The sequence below is a fragment of the Echiichthys vipera genome (genome assembly GCF_963691815.1).
Source record: "Echiichthys vipera genome assembly, chromosome: 15".
NCBI lineage: Eukaryota > Metazoa > Chordata > Actinopteri > Perciformes > Trachinidae > Echiichthys > Echiichthys vipera.
This window is the reverse complement of record NC_139840.1, coordinates 22,109,906-22,136,996: the sequence shown is the minus strand read 5'-3', so window position 1 is coordinate 22,136,996 and position 27,091 is coordinate 22,109,906. Positions and strand designations below refer to the sequence as shown.

The 27,091-nt window shown below is 40.4% G+C and overlaps 1 protein-coding gene across 1 annotated transcript in view; it reads left to right on the top strand.

Annotated features, from left to right (window-relative positions):
- Positions 1 to 27,091, top strand: part of gpr158b (G protein-coupled receptor 158b) — a gene marked incomplete at both ends in the record, with an annotated part of 61,712 nt that overhangs the window by 4,827 nt on the left and 29,794 nt on the right. The window contains 2 exons of the mRNA XM_083928945.1: positions 2,922 to 3,027; positions 25,577 to 25,679. Coding sequence (XP_083785071.1) covers positions 2,922 to 3,027; positions 25,577 to 25,679 — 209 coding nt within the window. The remainder of the gene's footprint in view (positions 1 to 2,921; positions 3,028 to 25,576; positions 25,680 to 27,091) is intronic.

The window sequence follows — 27,091 nt, the reverse complement described above, 5'->3', positions numbered from 1 at the left end:
TTAAAAATACCATTATTGAGCCTGTCTTCACTCTAGTTTTGCTTTGTGACGCTCAAAAGTTTTGTCTTGTGTTACTTTGCATGGGTCCACGGATGGTTCTCAGATCCGTCATCTATCGCAACTCTCTGCTGTTTCTACTGCTTTAGCATCTATAGAGCCTTAACCTGTAAACAACCTGGAATCTGCACACACACTCACTGTATTTACACATTTCCTCTCTCTCTTTCTGGTTGTGTGCTTGAGGAGAGCTGCCGTCCAAAGCCTCTCTCCATGCTTGTTTGATCCACTCCAGCAGGCAGATGGAAGTGACGAGAGTTAGACCCATCCACCAAACCACAGAAGAGAGAGAGAGAAAGAGAGAGAGAGAGAGAGAGAGAGAGAGAGAGAAAGAGAGAGAGAGAAAGAGAGAGAGAGAGAATTTGAATGTTCAGCCTGTACGATACATGGCAACAGCCGAAATGAACTCCATTGGTTTAAGTCTCAGGTAGTTTTGGTCTAATGCTGTATTGCAGTCACATCCCTGACCAGTATTTAAACCCATTCACTTCACAGTGTGGCTCTGTGACGGCTCACTGCTGCATAGCCCAGCAGTCTCCATGTATTGAACTGCACCAACGTCCTGCAGAGATGTTTGATTCTACGAGCGAAGAGAAAGCATGAAACCCAAAGGCAGATAACACACCGCATGTGCAATTACTATCTTTAAAGGTTAAACACAAAACAAGGAAAGCTTTTTCCAGAACTATTGCACTGGCTGCAGATAACTAAAACAACTAAATCAATGCCTTCAGGGTATGTCTGGTATATATACATCTGAATTATTGTTAACATACAAACATTCTGGGTTATCTTATCTTAATGGATTGTATAGGATAGGCAATAGTAACCCTCTGGCTTCAGCTTAATTTCTTTTTTTCAGCTTATACATTTTTTTATTGAGTTTTTTGACTGAAATAAAACCATTCATTCATTCATTCAACGTCACGAAAACTGACAACTCAACAATCATCATACACACCCTGATAAATCTTTTTCTTCAGTGCGATGGAGCTCCACTGTTTTCCAAAAAACTATCAAGTCACACTGTTTGACTGTGTTACATGTTCCTTCATTATGATGAACGATGAGGGAACACATCTCATCACAGACTGAATGTGTATTAATCCTTAGCTGAAAAAAATCCCCATAGCTGCACTATTTCCTTTGTGTTTAAACACAAAAATGTGCAGTAAACAACAGTGCTCTGCTGGTTTAGGAAATTCTTATTGTTTCTATCATTTTGTCCAACCCATCTACAGTTCATCACTGAGTATCAAGAAGTAAAATATGACTCGTTAGCAGCTAAATGGTAGTTTATCACATTCTGTTTTACATCGATTCAGCCGCCACCATTACGCCGGCCTTGCTGTGTCACACTGAAGCAAACAACACTTGCATAAGGCTGCCCTAGTGTGAGATTTTAGATAGCATGCTGGCATTCCTGCATCAACAAAAGACATAACATGTAACCCTGAGTCTAGCCCACAGACGTCTCAGAAGTGTATTTCACGCGCCCGTCTCACGCGACAGACACACTCTCATTTACTTCAGTTCATCTGTCTGCACCAGCTCCGACAGGCTTGCGTCTCGGCTGCCTCTCACGACCATAAACCTGAAGCGTTTATTTACGCTTCTGAAAAATGTGAGGTTGATGCCCAGTAAAAAGGCTGAATAAATTATTTAGATTTTGCAACGTGGGTGGAGCGGAGCGTGCTGGGGCTTGAGCCAGAGTCAGGGAGCAGCACACTCTGCTCTGGTTTAATACCACACTCTCTCCCTTGACTCTGAGGATCTGACGTACATATTCACAGAGAAAAAGTAACCTACACTGTGCATTTAATGACAGTTTCACTGTCTTTCATTGTCTGCCCTGCTGCTGGACACATTTGTGGAACAGTCAGAGCCAATACAGACCCTCGCTTCAGTGTGGGATAAACACTGTGCCTGCTGTCCCTTTTTACACAGACGAACATTCGACCCATTCGCTGCCTCCCCCCCATTAGGTGTCCGTACCTTTTATACAGAATGGTGAGGCCAGCGTTCCCACCTTGAACAGGCTGTATGAAAGAAACCGCATCCAAATATTGTGCAGTGAGGACTTGATTAATCATCTTGTGTTAGAGAATGAGGATAGAATAATAAAAAAACTCCTTCATATGAGAGTAAACTTTTGTTTCATTAAAAAAGCAAAGTGGGAAGCTTGAGACGTGATGTATTAATGCCCTTTTTAAAAAAAAAAACAATACAATCTTTATACATCTCTTTGAATCTCTAACATCCGACAAGTAGCATAACCTTGTTGTCCAAGTATTTATTGAAAGATCTTTACTTTCATCGCCTCATCTCTCCCTCCCTTCATGTTTCACTTCTATCACGTGAAATTTCTTTCCCACTTTCGATCTATTTCATTCATTCCTCTCCCTTACCACCTTAACTTTCTTCGCTTCGTCCACCATTGGCGCTTACTTCCCCTGAGCATGGCTCTTTCTGTTCTTTCCCTCATCTCCCTCACACCAATTTGCACAACCTTACAATTTTGTCACCTTGACCCTTTCTTTCCCTTTCTCCCATGTCTCATTTCTATATTTCTCAAATTTAATCATCCTTCAATTTCAACTTTTCATTGCATGGAATGTATTTCTTTCTTTTAATTTTTTTCTTCTGCCAATCTACTAAATCTGCATCCTCCATTTTTACTTTGTTTAATTATTTGCCCCCCTTCGTTCTAATTTAATTTTGCCTCTTTATCATGTCCATCCTTCTTTACCTCTTCACTTTCTCTGATTCCTTTCTATATCTATCTCTTTCCTTGCCTTCATTATTTCCTGTAACTCTACTGATCATTCCTTCCCTTTCTCCTGTCCCCTCTTTCTCTGTCGCAGGGGTGTGGTCCGTGTGGATGTGAACCTGCAGGACGTGGACATCAACCAGTGCTCCAACAGTGGCTGGTTCGCTGGGACTCATCGCTGTAATGTCACCAGTATGGAAGTGAGTCTGCTCTACAGTACACTTGTCTTTCAATCAGCAATGACAGAAAATGCTCTTGTTTCACTTCACTTTGTCTATTATGTCGCTCTGTACAGAAGAGGATTAGGGCCACATGTGAAACATTTATTTGAGTTCAGAATGTCTCTCTTGACTGTCAGTTAGAATGAAACACTGTTGTGGTTAAATGTGTTATCTTTAACAGGTTGGTATGATATCTTATGGAAAGTTATGCATCTCTTACGAAGCCATGAAACAGATTGAAACAGATTCTAATGAAATCTTATGTATGACATACTTTGTAAGCTGTGAAACTTCACGGTGTCCGGAAGTGGACTGCAACGATTACATTTAGGCAACAAAAGGTGGCAGTTAGGCATCAAAACAACCTGATTAGGGTTAGAAACAATGTTGTGGTACAGCTTAGTACTTATTAAAGTCCTGTGTTTTGGGACAAATAAGTTGGGATAAATACATGGATTACACACAAATTAAAGTACATCACTTTTTGTAGTTATATATATATAAACAGTGAATAAAAAAATCAACCTGCATGGATGTGTTCCTCGTGGTCTGACATTGCTAGCTTGTGGAGATAAGCTAATAGGTAACTGATGCTAACATTACAGCTCAGCCGAGGAGGATGCCATCAATGTTTACATGAGTGTGTCCACAGTTTGGTAGAAAGAAAATAATTCCCACATGATTCCTATGCTTGATTTATGGAAAGAGACATAGTTTTTAAATGCTGCTTTTGCGCTTTGAGCACTACAAGATACTTTAGTGCCATCTAGTTCCTTTATATTCTAGAGGAGGCCGACATCTCTACGGACAAAATCACGAACACTTGGCAACTCGCGCAAAAACAGTCCAGAGTGATAAATAGTGCTAAAGGAAAGAGAGAAAAAAATATATATATTTATGATTTTCAGGTGAACTGTCACTTTAAATAAGGGGGCATCAGGTGAACTCAATCAGGTAAATATGAGATTACAAGGGTGAAAACAATTGAGCCAGTAAGTGAGGAGGAAAGGAAGTGAGGTAGGCGAGGAAATGTGGAGGAAAAATGAAAATACATAGTTTTTTTACTACAGCCATACACAATGTCAAGCCTTTCAGCAGTTGAAGAGACATCTAGACCAAAGTGGTGGACCAAAAGAGAATGGCCCTTCATGGCTAAAAGGTCACAGGGATTGTTCTTATCATTTCATGGTAAATGGTCCAAAGAGACAAAACCCCAGACAGCAGCCCAGTGTGTGCAGCCATCAGTGAGTGCGCCGCAGCGTGCTCCTCTGTGATGATGAGGGTTGGCGCTGGTGATATGTGTGTGTAAGTGTCTTCTCTGTGGTGTAGTGCTTTTACCTGTGTGACCGCTGTGAAGCAACTGGCAGCAGTCATACATCATGTTTGTATCTATTAGAGCTTCAATGTGCTGTTTGCGTTCGTGCGCGTGTTTGCGTGCGCGTGCCTTTGTCAGCGTGTGGGCTCGCCTGTGCATTTGCTGCCTCGCTCATGTCAGTGCCAATGCGTGAGTTTTATCTGATGTATTGCAGAGCGCCTCTCTCACTCCGGCAGGGGAGAGTAGCTGCTCAGGCTTGCGTGGCATGTCGCTGGCCATACGATGTATAATAAATGCAGTTTAATGGATTGGTGCAAGATGTGGTGAATAATTGACTGTGCTCTTTGTCTGCGTGCCTCCCCCCTTTTCGGTGTGTCTACAGAGGAAACATGTTCGTCTCTGTGTTCATCTTGATCTGTTGTTTCCCCAGTCTGTTGTTTCTCTCATGGTTGCTGTCTGGTTAAAATCTGAATGGTGCTGATTATAGCACTGTAGTTCTTCTCTTCAGATATACTGTATGTGTGTGTGTAGTGTCTCTCTATTATCATCGCAGCTGTGGGCAGAGACGGCCTTTTAGTTACCAAGGCAGCCTGTCCATCTAAGACCACTTTTATGGAAATGCTTTGAACTCTCTGAGGTGTCTCCTGTGTGTGTTTTGATTCCAATTAGGTGCATTAATGTGTATGTGTTCCTTATACCTCTGTGCAAATGTCCGCTTTAAAGCTGCTTATGTTCTGTAAATATAATGAAACCTGAACACAAAGCACAGAGATTTTCAGAGGATCATTACAGAGCTTATCACTCATTACCCTCCTCCTGATGATTCTCCTTTCACACAAACCATATCTGGCCAAGCCGCAGTCAATGATTCAGTGCCATCTTGAATACGGGTTGTGTTATTTGTTTCAAATGTAGGAATGTTAGAAGCAAGAATGAAGAAAACAGCCAAATTAAAACTATAAATTCTATTCATTCATTTGAAATGTTTTGTTTGAGGAGTATTGACCATGAAAATCAGTCATCAGTTTTGCATTTCTATGGATGATTTAATTTAGTAATGTACCAGTTGAAATTCACTCGAATGGGAAAGCGTGTCCAAACTTTTGCCTGGAGCTTTTGCATTTTAAACGCCAAAGCGTGATATAAATCGATGGTCCACATTGCAAAGCGTGCGATTGTCACGTTTTCTTCCACCCATCTAAATGAATGGAGGAATAGCACCAACAGAGGGCGAGCCGTGCTCCCAGCTTTTTGTGAAATGGGAATGCACGAGACGTAGTATAAGACAGCAAGCTGCCGCGAAACACAGGATTTTAAGCCATGGGAGCGAGGTCCAATTCCTGTTCGTACTAAACCAATCCACTGCCTTTTTTCCAATCCTAACCAAGTGTTTTTCATGCCTAACCCTAACTGTCACCTTGTGTTGGCTAAAGCCGTTGTTTGTTGGCTAAAATGGTTGTTTTTTGTGTGTTGTTGCACTTCCGGGTTGGCGATTATTCGCAACCGACTCAGGTCAGTTACGGCTTTTTTTTCTAATCCTAACCGAGTTTTTTTCATGTCTAACCCTAACTGTCATCTTTTGTCGGCTAAAAACGTTGTTTTGTTTGCTAAAATCGTTGTTTTGTTTGCTAAAATAACTAGCAAGGAATATATAAAATGTGACACTCTCACGGTGGGTAGGTGGACCAATGTATTTATTTCAAGCACTGGCGTGATACTGGGTTGGTACAGCTGATGGTCACCCAGCATGCATGTTTAGCGTCTGCGTGATAGGAAATTATGGAAAACTTTCCATACCAGCAGGCGGCGGTAGCCTGTATTTTTAATTCAAAAACTGAAACTGGAAAACCTTCAGGACGGCTTAAGACATTAGTTAGCCAGTTAGTACATTAACAACACCACCACCGGATGTTGAAAGAGATATACGGTCATCTTACCTAATATAACAAGTTTGTTTCTATAGGTGCGTTACCGTTGAATGAGGCGGGTTTATCTCGCCGAAACGCCCCTAATTAGATAAATAGATAGATTTCTTCATTTGTACCTGCAGGTAAATTTGGCTCGCAGTGAGAGATATTCATACAAAACAATAAATAAATAAATAAAAATAAAAAAACAGTAAAATAGTAAAAGCTACGCAATTCGTCATCATCTCCATCACTAATTTGCATGTGAGTCGCTCTAGCTGCTGTTTGTTGTTCCTGTGGGAGAGCAGGGCCGTTTTTCCTGGTTGCGGGATGTGACGTGTGGTAGAACAGACGCCACAACAACACGGCAAAGTAGACACTTTTATCCAGTGGTGTAGTAGAACGCAGCGCAGAAAATGATCTGTTTTACCCTAATGGAAACGCACCTCATCTCACCGCCTTTTGACTTTAGCTGGTTGTTTACTTTCCTCAGTTTCGTTTCTGCAGCTGTGCTTGGTGTGAAAGGGTAACATCAGAGTACTAACATGTTCACAATAACAATGCTAAAATGCTCATGTTTAGCAGTTGTTTGCACATGTATTGCTATTTTGTTTGTTATTTGTTTATCATCATCCTGCTTTGCTTAACGCCATCATGATCGAATATAAAAGTATAATAATAATTCTCAGTTACTTCAAGTGGATCAGCTACCTTAACATTATGTAAGGTGTTTTTTTTGTGTGTGTGTTTTTGTTTATTTACATTTATTTGCATAAATTCAGGAAGTGACAACACACATTCTGTTTAAGACACTTGATGAGAAAAAGGGGTGGGGTATACATAAGATTTGTTCTTCTTCCCGCTCCCATTCAGGCACAAATTTGCATTCAAATGTTGCTGTTTTCTGTGCAAATGCTATTGTAATGAAATGTATGAATAAATGAATGAATGAATGAATGTCTGTACCAAATTCCATGGCAATCAATTGAATAGATGTCCAGACATTTCAGTCTGAAACAAAGTGGTGGCCAACTGACAGGCCGACGCTACCATCCATAGAGCCATGCTTAAAAACACATGAGATAAAGAGCTGAAATAATCTTCACACAAGTGAATCTATGGTCAATTTAATTAAACAACAACACAGTGCTGTATGAAATTTAGATTTTCTTTTAATTTAGGATGTAAAATGTGCAGTGTCTTGTTTCCCCCCCCCCATTATTTGTTGTTGTGTGCTATTTCCATCTCAATAATGCACTCTTTGCATTTCTTTCCCCTGCTTGTTTGTACTGAAATCAACTGCTTATTGCTGTAGTTGAGCCAGCCCATTGCCGGCACTTTGGTGTAGTACTTTTGGGACTTTATCTCAATTTTCTTGTTCAAATCAAAGTCTGAAAACAGTGCAGTCACAGGCTGCCTTAACAGTATCCCAGCGCACCACAAATGCACAATACTACATTTAGGTAAAACTTTACGAAAAAGAAAAGAGAGGCTTGTTATCGCAGAAATATAGAGGAATTGCCTTTTGTCCCAATGTCCCCATTAAAGAACAGTCATTTCTAAATCTCGCTAAATACATTTTTTGGGAAATGGGCTGTGGAGAGTCAGTGAGAGGCTCATTGCTTTCCCCATTGAGAACAAACGCTCCCTAAGGCTCTGTCTCAGAGAAAAAGATAATAACGAGACAGACTCTAGTAATGTGACAGAGCGGAGTATTTCCACATTTTTCTCATTGTTATTATTATGATGTAATGGCTTAGTTTGTGTCTGAACAACTTTTACGTTGACATTCAGTTTTTCACCTATGTTTATTCTGCGATAACAGCTTGTTTTCTCCTCGGCAGTTTAGTGAAACCTGAGGAGGTCAAACTGTATTTCTCACTATAATGAAATATGTTTTATTCACATGCTTATGAGACAGCAATGGTAATTTTTGGCCACCTAGGGGTGACACAACAAGTTGTAAATGGTAAATGGACTTGTACTTATATAGCGCCTTTCTAGTCTTCTCACTACTCAAGGCGCTTCACAGTGTTTGTCACATTCACCCATTCACACTGACATTCACTTTAATGGCAATGGACATCTACATATCATCTAATCTAATCTAACAATTCACACCACATTTACACACCCATGCACAGCACGAGGAGCAATTCTGTGTTCAGTGTCTTGCCCAAGGACACTTCAACATGCGGACCAGGGGAACTGGGGATCGAACCGCCGATCTCTCGAATGGAGGAGGACCCACTCCACTGAGCTACTGTCGCCCCTAAAAGTTGTAAGCTATTCACAACATCAGCATTCATTTGGAGTCATGTCCACCAACTCCTGAGGATAGTATCTGTCTCTTTAGCGTGCTTATAGCTATTTTATATTCACCAGCTAGCATGTTGCTAACTCTGCCTGTCTTTGGGTGCCGGGCAGGTACAGAGTACAATGAGCTTTCCTTCTGCATCTGGAGACTGGTTTCTGTGGGCTGAAAAACCAAAACAATGAGCTATACGTTTATGTTATGTTGTCTAGACTGTCCACACAAACGCCTCCCTCTTGTTGTATTAAATCCTGTTATGGGACAATTTCTGTTGGATGATGTTTTCAGAAATGGTGGGCATTTTGCAAAATTATTTTTATATGTCTGAGGAAAAATTTGATATTCCCAACAGCCTCATCTTTTTCCTCTGTAATGATGACTTAGAACTGATTCAGATGATTGATAAAAGGAACTGTTTGTATCTTGTTTTACTGAAAACGCTACAAATATGTAACTCCACCAAAGCATCTAATTTGGGCTATTCAACGATAACGTGTGAACACTCCCATTCAGAATAACAGGAGGTTTTCCCGTTGTTACAGTAATGCCGATATTGTACAAATGTACTGCAGCTACAGAGCTGAGGAGACATGTAGAGTTGGGTGATAATTCGCTTTGGACCCCTTTCACTGTACAGATTGACATTGGATCAAGTATTGATTAGTGAATCTTTAAGTTGTTATTTTAACTGAAAATATAGGTTGGCATTAAAACCACATTAGGGGGTTTCAGTAAGGAATGCTCCCACACCAATGTATCCATTTAATTATCATGAGTTGTGCTTCAAATTTGCTGTACATGAATAAGCATCCTTTTGCTCAGCTACTTGAGCTCCTTCTTCTTCTACTTCCTCTTTTCTTGGCCTTTTTTCTGGTCTACCCAGATACAGCGAGGCTGTGGAGGAAGGTGAGATGTGTCACCATGAGCCAAATACAAGACTTCATGCATTATGGATAGTCAGTCGTAAGGGAAGTAGCTTACATAAGGAGCCACTGCTTATATAATTAGACGAGGACTTGACAATGATTAGTGTGGGTGATTTGTGACTGATGCATTTGAGTAGGTTTTAATGTTGTTTTTTTTCTTTGCGTGTGCTTTTTAAATGGAAGAAAGCATCAATATGTGTGCAGTGTGTTTGCATATGCATGTGTGTGTGTGTACAGTGTGTGTGTGTGTGTGTGTGTGTGTGTGTGTGTTTTTCTCTCCTCCCTTCCTGTGAAACGTGCCGCTGGAGATAAAGGGCTTCAAAGGCAGAGCTCTGCTAATGAGTGTAAACTGCTGTGACAGCCAAGGAGGGTTACCCTTCAGTCTCTCCCCTCGCTCTCTCTCCTCAATCAGCTACAGTTCCTCTTCCTGCTCTTTTCCACACTCTCTGTTTCCATGGCTATTCACGCTCCTGAATCTCTCTCTCTCTATCTTTGGCTATCACTCCCTCGTCATCTCTCTTTTGCTCTCTTGATTTCCATTTTGCCTTCCTCATCATCCGTACTCCTGTCCCTGCGTCTCCATTTCCTCGAAGCCAATTAACTCATCTGAGGAGGGCAGAAAGATAAGCCAGTAACTATCCCTCCATCTGTCCACACGTCCAGCTCTGCTTTTGCCAGCCTTACACATTCAATCATTATTTGAACTGACCAAGTTATAATTAAAAAATACTCTTCACCTTCTTTTGCTACTTTAAAAGCCGCATTGAGATTCTCGTCACAAATTAGTGAACTCAGTTGTTATCATTGCAGCGTTTTCTTTTTAAAATGTGTGGATTTATCTTAATGTAGACACTGAAACACAGTTTGACAAAGAAAAAAGCAGCAACACTATTATTATTATTTTCTCACTGCAGCTCAGATAGTGTTTATAGTAATTTGTGAGTGTCTCTATCCTGAAAATGAATTACCTGGACACATGTGACCCTTCCCTGCCCTGCTGCAACAAACTAGGCTATGCAGTCTCAGGCTGTACGGGGTGAAATAAGGGACATAAATTAAATATCTATTTCGGCCTCACTGTGTCTTTTTTGCCATCCTTATCGTCTCTGGCACATTGCGGAGAAAGAAGAGGATTTAAGCTTCAAAAGTCTTAAAGTCAGTATAAATACGGCATGTTAGGAAAGGGATATCCAACTGAATGAGACACTACAAAAGCCTGTGCAGAACGTTAGCAGTAATGGATGTTTAGGTTGAAGGAATCTGCTGGATTTGGGTTTTTTTTCTCAGATACGTCATTCTGCATTTGTCAGGAGAGCAGACACTCGATAGACCTGTCTTTTTTACCTGCTTTATCTCTGGTAGATATAAAAGGTGACTTGAGGAGCAGAGGAGACAGAAAATAACCTGTTCTTTTCTGTCTTTTCCTGTTTCACTCACCTCTTTCTGTTTTGTTCTGCCAGAGGCTCTCTGTCTCTCCTCAGGGAGTTGGAAGCTCTCCAGCTGGGGTGACGTGTTTCAAGACTTACTGCATCTGTAACTGGCAATGCATGTGTGTGCTTAAAGTCCTGCTCCGGACATGTTTTAAAGTACTACTCTGCTATGATTTTAGTTTCATTTCCTACATAGAAAGTAAAATAAACTCAGACATGGAGCAGGAAGCACATCTATGGTTTCTCCCTTATTGAGAATTTCTGCATTTGGCCTCGCCCCGCACACCGCTACTGGCACTCGCACTCCTGCGCGTACTTGCGGTAGGTCGAGACTCTTCAGTTACTACTGTAGCTTTTTACCGGTTCTTGACGAGAGTAGCGCGCAAATGGCTTAAGGCTCATTTATGCTCCCATTTTGTGCGCAAATAGAGATGTGCGTTATCACTGCCCTCATGCTTTTATGAATCCTTTATGTTGGAATGGATGTTGAGCAAAACATCCTCTAGAGAGAGTCGCTCAGATTCAAAAGTTACTCCAATAAAGTTTGAAAAAAAAAAGGTTTGTGACAACTACAAGCATGGCGACGACGGAGGAGATAACGATCCTGCGTATATTGAGAAGGAGGCAAAATGGCAGGCAGCAAACTTGCAGCATACATAAGGAAATACGGACGAAATGTACGCAAACTATGGACAGAAGGCTCTGCCCGTATGCGTATCTAGTGTAGAGGATAAATGAGCCTTTATCAAGATGACTAAACACAGCTGGCCTCAGACAGGATGTGTCGGGGGAGCGGAGCCCTGTGGGGGGATCACCGACTCTTGGTGAGTCGGTAACAACTCAAAGGGACCCGAGGGTGGATGGACTGACACAGAGTTCATGCTGCCTGCCCAACTAAGTTATAGTTTCTATAGTTTCGGCGTCAGACCCAAACTCAGATGAGGAATATGTTGTCACTAAATTCGGCAACTAGCCGACATGAATGGTAAGTGTAGTTAGTAGGGGTGGGAATGTTTGCGTGTCTCACGATTCGATATTGATTCTCGATTCAAAATCTAGGTCCAGGTGTGAATGTGAGTGTGAATGGTTGTCTGTCTCTGTTCGTCTCTATGTGCCCTGGGATAGACTGGCGTCCTGTCCAGGGTGTACCCTGCCTCACGCCCGATGTCAGTTGGGATCGGCTCCAGCCCCCCGCGACCCCGATAGGGACAAGCGGTTGAAGATGAATGAATGAATGAATTGTAGTGGAGTAGAAGTATAAAGTAGCATGGAAACAAAAAAAGTAAAGTAAAGTACAAGAGCCTCAAACTTGTACAGCAATTGAGTAAATGTAGTTGGTTACATTTCACCTCTCCTTAACAAGTAATTAAATAAAGATTGGTTTTTGAAAAGGTTGTTGCACTTTGAGTAGGCATTTTACTACTATTTACCTTAGTTAAATAAAGCCAATATATGCACTCCTATGATGTTGTAGTGTTTTACCGTATCTGTAGCTATTAATGTGATGCCCATATTTCATCCCTCATTCCAAACTAGTTTGATTGCCCTGGTTTATGGATTAGTGATGTACCAACTAAAGCTTGACCAGCATACGTTGGACTCTCCTATTGCAGATAAGTGCACAGACACAATGTGAAAACACCTCTTGTGACAAAATTGGTCACATACAAGACGGCAGAGCCAATGTCAGACATTATAGAGGCCATAAGCATAAGAAAAACAATTTTTTTGAGTAGTGGGGCACTTTAAGTACTTATATTTCATTTCTAATCATCAAAGAGATCATTAGTGTTTTTTAAATTCCAAGCTGAATTTTAATTAAAAAGGCCAAACAAAGGTAAACACACTAAAAATAAATGAAGCAAGATTTTTCTGTACAGCTGTGAAGATATGAATATATTCACACATACTTTTCTCTTCTGGGGACTGCAGGGAACAAACAAAATCACATTGTGACATACAGTACCATATCCCTCAAAGTCCATTGCCATCTGGAGAGATCCTATACACTGCCATGACTGTGACACGAGGGGTTTCTTTCCAAATGGGCCCACTCATGCAAAACATGCATGCCACTGCAAGGTGTTTGGAAAGCACCCAACAAAAGGTGAATGTTATAGTTCAGGTCCGTTGGTTGATTTCTTCTTGTACTGCACTTTTACATGTTACAAGACAAATTGAACACACAGTCCAGTTGAAACCTGAGAATGCAACACTATACCCAACCCTGACTCCTAGACAATTATGTTCCCGTTCAACGAAACTGCATTTTCAATTATATTTAGACGGAAGTGTATTTTCCAGAGATTGGCTCCTCACATTGTGAAACAGACGTTTTTAACAATAGGGTTAATGATGTGAATTGAAACTAAACCTCTTGGTTAGGTTTCGGCATGCTTTGAACAAGTCAACCTTGATTTTAATTTCACATAGGACACAAGCAAGAGCCTCTTGGTGAAAGTCCTGTGTTGGTTTGACCCATCCGTTCACCCCGAACTCCTTTTCTGGATGGACTTTTGCTGACTTTGATTAGAAAATTATTTTTGAGACATCAGAGACAAATGTAACCCAACCAAATACATTTCCCTCCAACTGAGAATCCAGTGTTGTTGTTTGGAATTACATTTTATAGGAGACGGTGCAGATTTACCTTGAGAAATGTATTTCTGAGCTTAATATGAAAACCACATCAATAATACAAGACCACATAAGGTTTGGCTTTAAGGTCCGTATGTTGTTCTCAGTACTGGTGCACTGACTATAAACACTTTTTTATTAAAAAGGGAATTTTGCAATATCTTTCCATTCCTTAATAAAACACTGGAAATACACCACAGGCAAATGCATAAACTTTCTTAGCGTCAGTCAATAACTCAAAGTTTACAGACTTGTCTTTGGCGATGACAGTACCGTAATTTCTCTTGTTATCCTATAATATTAAATATTCATTAACTTTTATAAGTTACAAGTTATTGATTGATTGAGACTGTTGCTAGGAAAAAAACACGAATCAATTTTGGACAACTGAAATTCAAATTACTGTAAGAAAACTTTGAAGGGAAATGAACTCATTTACTACATGAATATCAGTTAACTAGTCGTGGGCAGTGCTGCAAACTGCAGTAAAATGCCCTTTGTGTCACCGGAGGTTGTGTGACATTACCAGGGTTATCTCTATTTAAACTTGGAGCCTCATATTTTCCTCAGAAGGCCAGGGATACAAACTGGGGGCATTAAGTAAGAAAGAAACGACAGTGCGATCAGGAGGCATTTTGGGAGATAAAGCCACAGTGACATCCCTCCATATTTACCTGGAGTCCACTCAGTGCAAATTTTGGGATGCAATCTTCCTCAGATCAAAGCACAAGCACATTTCTACCTTATTTCTGTGTTGATGTTCTTACTTTTGATGTACTGTATAATTCTAAGGCTGTGCTCCTGTTAACTCATAAGATACCACATAGCCTTCTCAGGCATTTATTGTGGAATGCCTCAATCCTTTTCACATCAGCTTTCATGTTTTGACGGCATTCAGAATCGTACTGCTGCTGTTTAACAGTAGGCCATATGGACCGTTGTGTTTACGCTGTATTGCTTGCTGCATCCAGATGTTTCAGAGTTGGTAAAACACACACCTGAAACCTGTCTGGAAACTGAAAAGTTACTCTCATAAACTTTCTAAGCTCATTATTTATTAAAACTGGTCCTGGAGGCGGTCTTTTAATGCAGTTTGATTTTCTCTTTCTTTCTTGACAAACCAGGAACTAAAACAACAACAAAACCTCTTTTGCTCCAGTTTCAGTTTCTCGCCTCTTCCGAGTCCCCCCCAACTTCCAAGTTACTAAGTAATGCTGCAGTTTTTCCACTGAATGGTACGACTCTACTCGACTTGCTCTTTTTTGGTTTTCCATTAACAGAAGCAGTTGTGAACAGTACCTGGTACTTTTTTTGGTGCCACCTCAGGTGATACTAAATGTTGCATACCGCTGATTGGTCAGAGAGAATGAGAATCAACTCTAGTGCGACACAAACCACCCAACTGTCAACGTGACTGAATTTTTTTGTCCACCTGAGACAGTTTCTAAAAAATGGCAGCCTGCAAAACTACGGCATACACTGTATCTAACACTAGGGCGTGCACTTGACGAGGTGCAGACGTTCCTCTGCTGCTGGTGAAAGGATTTAGTGGGTGTCACGTTGAAGATGATGTGACGGCAGTTTCACATGGCGATGATATGGGGGTCAGCCACTAAGGGGGTACTATCTGCAGTGGAATGCCAAAATACATAGAAGTAGTGGTATCAAAAAAGTGAGTTACGTTGAGCTGATTATAGGTAGCAAGTGCATGTGCTCTGCAGTATTATCTTGCAAATATGTAATATTTCTCCTTTGATTTTTAAATAGGCTGATGCATGCGTTGTAGCATGAAGTGGGAAAGGAGAGCGGAAGGACAAAGATGCAAATATGGAGAGCAGGGTGGGAGGGATGAGGAGTGACAGCAGAGAGGGGCAGTCGTCTGGGAGGATGCATCGTCCACAGAGAAACACTATTCACTCTCTAATCTGTTGCCTGCAGCTCAGCAGCTGCCACGGCCAAATGTAAGAGCCTGTCGAGTCGGCAGCAGCAGTTGGATCTTAATTGAGTGAGGCTTCCCAGTTGTGTCCACGTAGGGAGCTGGGGACCAACCACCCAGATGTCTGTGTGGGAAAACTGAGGGTTCATCTCATATTTAAAATGCCGTGTGAGACTTGGACATATTTCCTAAGGCTGCACAGCCAATCAGTGGTAACATTTTGAAAATTTCTCCTCTTTAGCTAACTGAAATATAGATCACAGCCCTGAATTTCTGTATTTAAAATCCCATTACCTTTATTCCCCCACCTAATGTCCGTTTAGCATGCAGAGAGACCGGCACCGGCAGCAGCAGCAGCGGCATCACTCAGCTCAGTCCTCCTGGTGACACTATCTCTAGTCCCAGCACTGTAACCTCGACTAGCCACCAATCAATAAGAGGCTATATATCGCATGTTTTTGCCTCTTAACCTGATGGAGAAATTCCAGACAGGCTTAAGCCCAAGGTCTCCTCTCCTCAGACATCCACCATTTCAGTAGTTGGTAGGCTTTTGAAACAGCAGCAGGCAGATTCCATACCCAGGGGACAGAGTGATTGTAATGCTTTTAGGGTTTAATGCTTTCAGTGTATTTATAGATCTCTGAGGGACGCAGAGTGCTCTCTCTTTTTCTCTCCCTGTTTTTTTTCTCTTGCCAACTCCCATCTTGGTGTCGTGTTCACAGCTTTTTATCAAACTGTATGGTGAGAAACCCGAAACGGGGACCCCAGACTGTTGAAACGTGAGGGGCTTAATAGGGAAAGTTACAGGTAATTCATCTTTAGGTTTCACGCTACTGTTCAGTGTGTTTTACACTCTGCGTGATAGTATCAAGAGAGATTATGTTGTGTGTTTGCAGCTCATACACCTGTGGTTTTGTACTCAGTTCGACAGGTAAGCGGGTGCTAACTGTGTTTTGTGGAGCTGTTATGTTGTGATTGTGATTCAATATTTAAGTATTTGTATAGTTTCAGTTTGAAGATTAATTCCTAAACCTTTTCAAGGAGAAAGTCCTCCTCTTTAAAAGCAGTTGGGTCTAATTTGTTGTATTTATTTATTTTGAGTAAAGAGGAGATATGTCCTGCTAATCCACAATAGACTTGCAGAATAATTTAAAAATACACATTATAACTACTCCGTCTCTTTAGAATCAAAGAGCAACCGCTTCTTTCCAGACTCATCAGTCACATTCACTGAGAAAAACGAAGATAAGATGAGAAGTCCGTCCTAGAAAAGCACCCTCATGAGATCATAATGCAACGCAGCCACTACTTTTGTGCTGTGCAAATACAGTAATGCAATTCTGGCTAGATTCTACACCTTTGAATCACTTTCCCAATTTGTTCAGCGACTCAAAAACGTTTCTTCGTGCTGCTGGAGAAAAGATGGGGATGTAATCTTTGTACATCTAGCTGGCTATCTAGTTAATTCAATGAAGAATAGGGACAGAATAGGGCAATACAAATGGCCACAATCACGGATGAGATTGCCATTGTACAGGTTGTTTGTAAGTTCACTTTAAGAACAACTTTTAAATCAGAGTATTTCCTTGATCGTCATGAAAATCGTTGTGAACAACCTCAAAAATTGTCTAATGAATGCAATGTCAGGCTAATTGAATGAAAGAGGGGTGGCAGTAGCTCAGTCTATAGGTGACTTGTCTGGGAACCGGAGGGTTGCTGGTTTGAGTCCCTGTGTGGACTGGTGGCTGGAGAGGTGCCAGTTCATCTCCTGGGCACGAGTTGCTGTTGAGCAAGGCACCGAACCCCCAACTTCCTCTTCTTCGAAAACAAAATGTCAATTCTCTCTGGTTTTCACTGAGCATTTTTCTTTTTGTATGTGCTTGCACCTATTCCAAAGAAAATAGGGCTTATACTTATGTACGTGCAAGCTATATATCATGAGACGACTGCTGTTATACATACATCCTCTTCATTTACAACCACATTATTAAAGTATGCCAGGGTATCTTTCCCTCAAAATGGGCATGTAATGATAAAGTGCTATTTCTAAACTACACAAGGCATGAGAAAATGCAAAGATCAGTTCTCGGCTCTGTAATAAAACCTCCTCTCAGGCCGTCCTCCTTCAAAGATAAGTCTTTTGCACTTTCTCTGATTGACAATGTAACCTTGAACCCTGTCAGCCAAGTACTGAATTGGAAGCCCACACTGCATTCAAAGTAAGGTTCAATTATAAAATACTTTCTCACTTTCAGCCTGCAGTCTGATGAAGGTGATCCATCAAACTGAGACACGTCAAACGACCGTTTCAAAGCCCTTTCATGGTGGCTGAGAAAAAGCGAGGCTGGCCTTGGCATTGCTAAACCCCCTGCCTGTGTGTGTGTGTGTGTGTGTGTGTAAGTAATTTTTCTGGAGAAAGCAGCACTGGTGATAGACGACATATGGACACCATGCTATGAGGCAGTTCAGTTGACTGTGTGACATTGATCTAGTTTTAATGGTGCTTGTCAATCTCTTGTGACAGATACGTGTTTCCTGATCATCAAATCTGAACTTGAACTAGTTCAGAGAGGCGTATGGACTTAATGTAGGTAGGTTAGTATCAACAGTCTTACCTCGCTGGTACGAGGATGAAATTAGTGACACATGCACTTCTTTATTTTATAATTGCTGTGCTTTAAAATGCAATTGGGGACCAAACACTGCTTCCACTATAATACCTCTGACCGGTTTAATAAATGCAGTGATTTGGATGCACTAACGGGCCAATAACGGTCTAAAATAAGCATCATATTTCTTCCTTATACACCTCAGTGTCCCTGGGTATGTCTTATCATAATGAGACTGCACTTCCTTTGGAGTAAGCAGAAAATAATTCATAACGAATACTGGTGGTGTATCTTTTTGTCTGCGTAAATGTGTTTAGTAGGGCAGTTCATCTATCTATCCATCCATCCTGCTCAGCAGATGATGAAAGTTTCAAAGTTGGACTCCAACTGTGTTTGTGTCCCTCGGGGAGGTTGAGTCCTCGGCTCCCTGCCTGCTCCTCCACTCAGAGAGCTAGAAACATCCTGGCCCAGACCCAGATATGTTTGTTGACTTTAATTTCGCAGGTATGTTTATCTCCTGAGAGAGAAGCACACAAGTACACATGCACAGATTTAGTCTAGTCGGTTTCATTTTTTTATTTGAAATGCCAGCTGGGTGCCAGTTCAGGTTTTATATGCAAATTGGGATTCACCTAATAGATAGTTTGCATGGAAATTGCACATTTTATCCGGAGCAGCATCCTATACTGTAATTGTTTAGACACTGGAACTCAGAAACTCAAAAACCATGAAACATGACTCATCTACCGGAGAACAGTAGCATTTATCAAGATGGCAACGAGCAGCAAAGCACCGACCGTTGTATGCGTGCCCAGCTTTCTTCACACTGCTCTCACTACTGTTTTTGAGGCAGTTTGAATTTTTGCTCTATAATTTCTATTCATGACTAATTTCTATTCATGACTTGGCCTTCTGTGGAGAGAGAAGTCATCATACACAATGTGAGAATTTACTTTATTTGCATAAACATAGTGAATCTTCTTTGCTTTGTTAGGGAGGTGAGATACTCCAATCTATCGTAGGTCTATTTTTAGCCACAGCGGTGTGGATAAAAACGTTAGTCTGTTGATCCAGACTGAAATATTTCAACAACTATTGGATGAATTGTGTCCATCTGAATTTGGTGATACCCTGACTTTTCCTTTTGCACCACCAGGAGAAGCTTTACTTTGTTAGTGGTGCTAAAAGAGACAGACATGTTTAATATTACAGTAGCATTGTCATGTGAGCATGTTTGCATGATGATCCATGATGATTACTTTAGCTTTGTCTTTACAAGAGTCATCAAAAGGACGCTAACACTGGTGAATTAGCCGTGCGCTGACCTTGTCCCTGCTCGGACACCCCCATCTCCTTGCTGTAAACACTGGACGCTGCTGGTCATCAACGCTGTCAACACATCCTGGACCGTACTTCAGTCCTTCACAATAAAATGACATGCTTCAGCAACTCCAAAATATGGAGTCAAAACTCTGTAATTTTCATTTTGAGTGAATACATCCACCTGAGCCAAAACGTTCATACTGCTTCCTCTCATCAAAGTCACTTCCTTATACTAATTAGACATGTAAATACCCATGCACGAATACGAAATTTGTGTGCACATTAATTCTACCTGCACTTCGGTGGCAATCACCTAGGAAAAGCACTGCGAAAGACACCGCGGCTATAGACTTAGTCCTGTTTCATTATTGCTCATGAGATGGGTTTATCGTACATTAAACCGCTGATTTAAAATCATGGTTATTAATGGGATGGAAATAATTATGCCACTGTCGTCCAAAGAAGCCTACAGTGCTGTAATGGTTCATATTGGGTGCTTTTACAGTCATTAAAATGCAACAAGTATTTAAAAATTCTCTCACATATCTACTCTCTCTGTGGTTGATTATGGTGCGAAGAATCAGTTTTTTATAAATAGGCATACTGTACAGTAGCGTCACGATGGCTGATTATAAATGTAGAACGTTATACACAGTATCAGCGACCTTATGAAGGTTAAAAAATACAAAACAGATGAAAGACACAAAAAAGTCAGATAGTTTGTACAATGTTCTCCGTTTTTTTTTTGGCCATTTCCTTTTTCTTTTACAGCTAAAACCAAAACACTTTTAAGGATTCCCATCTGACAGTGTTCACAATTCCCATTACTCATAAAAACATGCACGAAAAAAAAAGTCTCCAAGGTGTAAAGCTCACATTCTTTCTTCCAAAAAAGTGGTAACATGCATCATAACTCCCAGACCTGCTTGTCTTCACCGGTGCAACCCTGGAGCACTGATTTACTGTGTCTGCTTTTTCTGCCAACCATTTGCACTTCACTTCAGACATTTATACTCTCTATAGCTCATCCCTCCTGCCGCCGCTTCCCAGTTAAGAGATTTGGGGTTGTTTATCAACTTTGAAAAACAACTGATCCGTGCTCAAGTTCAGTGGGAAGCTACAGCATGAACTCTTCCACTTGAGAAAAATAAAGACATGACAAGACCTGTTTTGTGAAAAGAAATATTTTTTTAAACTATGACATAGAGTTTTCCTTGTGTTACACTGCTGTTAAGCTGCAATTTCCCAGCTTGCGATCAATACAGTATTTCTATTCTATTCTATTTTAAAGCAGAGTATCACTGAAATACCAAACTCAAATATGTTTTACGTTGGATTTATGTTTTAATGTTCACAACTTCTGTCTCCTTTACATGTAAATAGTTTATTCTAGGGTACATCCTGACCTGGAACGGTGTGGAGCTGCCGTGGTGTCTGAGAAGTGTCCTTGTGCGACATGCACTTGGTGTTGCTGCCCACACCTGCTGCACTCTGGCAGTGATCTCTTTACAACCTCGACCATCCCTCAATGAAAACCAGCCCCTAAAGAAAAGTAAAGAACGAAGAAAACAGAGCTAACGATTAGGAATCTCTACAGGAATTGAATTGCAAACTATCATTTTTATAAATTACGCTGACGTTGCTTCCTCAAGCAGACATGACCTTGTCTCATCCATTTGGCAACTTTTATTCACCTCAGTCCTTAGTTATCGTGGTTTTACACCAAGAAAGAAAACTGGCCCTCACCTCAGCACAAAACCAGGGCTGTAAAACACAACGTGACTCCACTGTTGTTTTCCTACGCTCCACCGCGCACATTAATGACATCACTTCTGAACTCTGACCTCTACTAAGTGACATTAATCAGGATTATATTTGGTATATGAACAAAATCAAACTATGGCGAAAAACAAAGAATAGCTTCTGTTTAAACAGATGAACTCTATTTCAGCGTACTGTAATTTAAATAATTAATACGCCAATTCCCAAATAATTCAATCTCGCAACACTGACGGCACAAATGGAGATGTGTTGAGTCTGCTCTGGTTGATAAAGTTTTGGCTCAAAAAAAAAGTTTTGCTAGTTTGGAATGATGTTCTCAATACGGTTCGACTCAGACTGAGGACCTTTATCGGATCTCTCTCTCTGTCTCTGTCATTTCCTGTCATCGCTCTAGTGGCGCTAGAGGCATAAAATGCTCCCAAATATAATAACTTAAATAAAAGTAATCACTTAAGTTAAATTTGTATTTGCAGCAGAGCGTGTCTTTTTGTACTACACAAATGGAAATCCCAAAAAAGCAATCTCCTTTCTGTGTATTTTTGACTTTTTGAGAACTTATTCGCTTTCTTGCCGCAAGGTAAATTAAGGTCGATCAATACCACGCTCATGTCTGTGCGCTGTCATATTGTTCAGAACACGAGCACCCAGTTTGGAAAAGTTTCTGACAGCAAAATCTCACACTTGATGTGACCAAATGACTGCACTTACATCCAACTTACTTAAATAAAATATTTACACTTATAACATCAATTCAGTGCATTTTAAATTACCTGCACATTGTTTTCTTGTATCTGAATTTCACTCTAAATACGTAAACACAGCAAAAGTAGCTAAGATAGGCAAAATAAATGGCTCATAAAAAGATGGACAATGTGTCTCCACTTCCTCCCATGTACAAAAGTGAAGCCCAAATATACCAGATATGGACGTCGCCATGTTGTCATTTTGAAGCCAGAGTCTGCATAGTAGACATCAGGGGTATCGAAGTCCTGCGTGTACACCTGCCTGACCAATCATAGCTGTCAATCAGGATGTTTCACCGTTTTTAGTATCAAAAAACTGATCTAAATCAAACTTATCAGTACTTTGATTTTTGAGTTTGGCCCATGCCCTTCCCCTAACATGGAGGGAACTTATAACCTATACAGCCAGCCCCCAGGGGGCGATCCAGATGTTTTGCCTTCACATTGAGGGAACTGTCCATCATTATATACAGTAAAGCGTGAGCTCTTCGTGTTCTTTTCATTCTGAAGACATTGCATGAATGTAACATAGAACAGTTGGAGGCTGGAACATATTAGCTTAGTGTAGCATAAAGACGGGACAGTGCTAAGCAGCAGTGTCTTTTGAATTGTTTCATACATTTGCAAATAAAGTGTAAAAATAACAAGTTGTTAATTAATAAGCTTTAGAGGTAATTGGGGTAACCCGAGGGCAGTAATGCACGCACACTTTCAATATAGTTCTGTGTACTTTACTGAACCTTGGTACAGCCAGCCATGCCATGCGTTCAGGTGGGGAGCAACCACAAAACCAGTCCCACAGGGTGCAAAACCCGACACAAAGGTGCTGGGTGCAAACCTCTAATAAAGTACTGTCACACAGTTAAGACTATAACAGTGATGATCTTTGAGGAGAGCGGGGTAAGCTGTTTCCCCTGCCTCCAGTCTTCGAGAGTGGTTGAAAATAAACTCTCAGAAAGAAAGCTAAGTGTATTTGCCAACATGTCACGCTATTCTTTCAACATGGGCTCTGTTTTGAATATTAGAAAAATAAAAAGACTCCACAGCAGCTGTCCCGGAGGATATACACAGTTTTTACTGTAAGCATGCATGTAATGCACTATTTATGAACATTCATGTCATATTTATTGCAGCTTTATTTTAGTGCAGTCACACGAGTGCACAGAATCCACACTGGTGCCTGTGTGAGAGTGTCACTGAGTGTGTTTTCGCTCCAGATGGTGTGTAAGCCCATGTAGCTCCCCCAGTTATCAATGCAAACTGGAATTATGCAGACGTGCTTAAATTCTGCAAACAACCCTTAATTCTTAATTTAGATATTAATTAGTTTCCCTGTTACTTGGCAAAGCCTCGTGATTTCCCCTGACACCACGCGTGTTTATAACCGGGGCGTCTCCTGCTTCACGCTGCAGAGGAGCATGTAGACGATGTAGGAGACTCAATAACATGATTGAAGCTGAAATTCATTAACTGAGGTAACCGCGGTGGGCCCGAGGAGGAGCACAATCATCAGCCGGCAGTGAAAACACATAGGAACTGTATTTTATTCAACAGATGATACACTGCATTATATCCAGATTCTTTGATTTCAGTGAAATATGAGTCGTATGTAAAACACTTTACTGTAGGCTTTGTTTAGTCTTTGACGTTATAAATGTTACATCATTCTCCATTAGTAAACTGTTCTGATCTCACTGTTGGGTCCCATGAATCAACAAAACATTACCTGCAAATGCAAATTATATTTACTCAAGAGGCATATTGAAGCATACTGTGGAGCCAGAAAGGCTGTGAATAATAATTTATGAATCCTTTTTATGTCTTTGCAGCAAATATAATTTCTACCTCACATTTACTTGATGTCCGTTGTGGTTAATTTTCATTACTGGATGATGTAATTGGCTGTCCTTATTACTGTAGGGCTGCAACCAACCATTATTTTTGATTAATTCACAGTAATTTCTCGAAGTTGGCCTGTAAAATATCACAAAAAGAATGAACCTCTCCGTAAAAGGTGACTTAGATCAGATCAATTTACAATAATAAACAATCAAATCCTACTTTTTAAAAAATATCCATACAGTGTAAAACACTTTGTTGTTGCTGTGTCCTCTGACATTTCATTCTGCTTCCTGAATAACAGAATTAATTTCACTTTACTCCCGTTTGCTTTTGGACTCAAGAAGCAAAACGAAGCTGCGTTAGCTGAGTCACACGGTGACCCTCCGTACCGTTGTTTCACACTCACATCATTTCCTCTTCAGAGTCTCACTTTTGCCCCCATGAAACATACTCCTGTCGCATTTCATCTTTGTCGAGACACGCTTCATGAAACACTCTTCATCCTCACTTTCTACGCACAGCCGAAGTGTTTCCATTAGTTTATTGGATTAACTGTGTTGAACAAAAGGAAAACATCTATGCACAACTGATAGAAATGACTTTGATTATTATAAATCTCTAATTTTTATGTGTGAAACTCCAACAGATGGGCTAAATGTGAAGTTGTGATTATTTCACTTTGTTTCATACATGTTTCTACTCATATGCTTTCTTTGGTCGCTCGTATGTTTGTTTTAATTTACAGTGTTCTGCATTTCCAAGTTTGAAAAGAAAAGAAACAAGACTCTAGGTCAAATCCAATCCAAAGTACAATAAGAAAATACATTTTTTTAAGTCTGGGTAAAATTCTTTATTGGTTCTTGGGTGAAGAAAGGATGCAGTACAAAAGCCGAGCATAACGAAGGTCTGAATGCTTACTGTCGGTCTTTGATGTCGACAATGTTCATGGGCAGAGAAAGACCTGCACACAAGAAGAACATTAAAAAATGTCTCGCTTATTTCTTTTTTTACAGTATTTCAACAGGGCATTGTGAAGAAAAAAAGTACATATGCAGGGTTCAGCAGGGTTTCTCATTTCATCTTTGCCTTTTTTGGCACAAACTGTAACTAAAGCAGTAAAGCATCAAAAACACAGACATATGGCTTTAACTAAGGCTGATCTGGTTCATATTAATAGCAGTGTAACGTGAGGGTTGGATATGTGGTGGTTGGATCACTCTTTAGGAGAAGAAACAGCAGGATGGAGACGGATAACTTTCTTAAGCAACACTTTACTCTTTTTCCCGTACACAAGTCAACAACAACCCCACTTCCTACTTCCTTGATCACACGTCACTGAACTAACCAATCAGAGTCTAGAAAGGCTTTACCTTAAGTAACTGTGAGGAAAATCACAGAGGCAGATTCAGGAGACTAACATAACTGTCTTGTAGGTTCTAAGGTAAATGTTTAAACCTGTAAATATAAAAATAATAATTGTAAAGATGAATGTGTAAATAGTTACTGTGTACACATACTGTTAAAGCTTACAGCAGTATGTTGTATTGAGTTGTCCATTGTGTAATAATTGAAAGAATATATTGATTGCGCAGAAGTTGTGTTGTTTGATGGAAATATTGGCCATGGATGGATATATGTGTCATTTTGGACTTCCAGTTTAGGTCCGTGTGTGAACTTTTTTAGAAGTGGACCATTGTGTTCATGCAAATGAGGAAAAATCTGTAACGTCCACCTGTCTGTCTCTTCATCTTTTTTCTCTCTCAGTGCACCCCCATCGTCGGCCATGGATTTGTGTTGGACAAGTACAAGTGCCAGTGCCGGAGAGGATTCTACCATCCGAGCCGAGTGGCGCTCAATGGCTTTAAAAGTAGGTTACAAATCCCTCTGTCATATAAAAATACACATTGCAGTGAGCTGTCAGATCAAAACTGTGTCTATTTTCAAAGCAAGCTTTATAGATTTAGGCAAAAAAAAAACAAGAAAACAATTTTTTTTGCAGCTGACAGTAACACATTTAGTTTGAAATCCTTCTTATAACTTTGAACGGGGGTCCTGGGGCCTGTGAGGCATTGAAACCTCAAGCTTCAGATAAAGGATTTCAACTGTTCTTATTGTGGAAATGTCAGCTGTTTCTGTTCTGAGCTCTGGCTGGAGCCACAGGTGGCTTCTGAATCACAGACCTGTTGGATTATAAGGTGGCTGTGTAGACAGAGAACACACTGGTGGAATAGCCTTGAACAAAGGATTAGTCACACTTTAATTGTATGTTCACTAAGCCTCGCAACCCTTAGTTACTGTTGCTATGCCTGCCAAGCTTTGTGTTCTCACGCAGCACATAATACCATTTCAAATTCTTAGTAATTTTTCCATAAAAGGCCAGAACAATCACCTGATCATGGACCAAAGGCTACATCTGACATTTTACAGTTTTTCTCAATCACTTTGGCTCATTTTTGGAAAGTTTTATTCTCAGTGCAGTTGTCACAACTGTTGGCGTGTCTGCAAAAAGGTATAACTCACTCAAAACATTTCATTCATTCTTCAAAAACTAGTCATCGTGTCAGTAAATTGGCCAATGCCCCCAAAATGTTTTTTCCACATTGTAAATGTTTCGTACACTCTAATCTCTGTTTTGTTCTTCCTCGTGTTGACACTAACTGCTCACTGTACTATACAAGAATGTATAGTTAGTTCCACACCAGTTAGTTGGACCAGTCCCAGCCTGGTCAGATGCGTACATGAACTGATGAAGCCTCTTGGATGAGAGGTGAAACGTCTTCCTAGACAAATAACCAAGCATTTGACTGAAATTGCTTTGAGGATACAAGAATGTCAGTTTTGTGTAGCTGAATGCTTTCGAGTATGCTTTTTAGATTCTAATTTCAACAGTAAGTAAAAGTTCACTGGAAAAGTTGCACACTGTAGTACACAGAAAGAAAGATATGCACATTTGTACGTATACAGCAAATGTATTCCTGTAGAAATGTTACGTGTATGGTAAAAAACACAAAATTCACTTTTATCTTTTATGTAAAGAACACAACATTTAGCACAAAAGGACTTTAATGTTAAAAAACATACAAACCTGCAGTAGTTCAGAAAAAAAATCTAGATATTTATGGATTATACATTTATATCTGACATATTCCGATCATCATATGGATCAGTTCTGATCAGCAGCATGTGCAGGTGGTAATTGTAGACAAGTTTAGACAAAAACAACAAAACAACTTGGCTTTGGACCTTTCCTCCATTGATGTTTCTCACTTCAACCTTGCA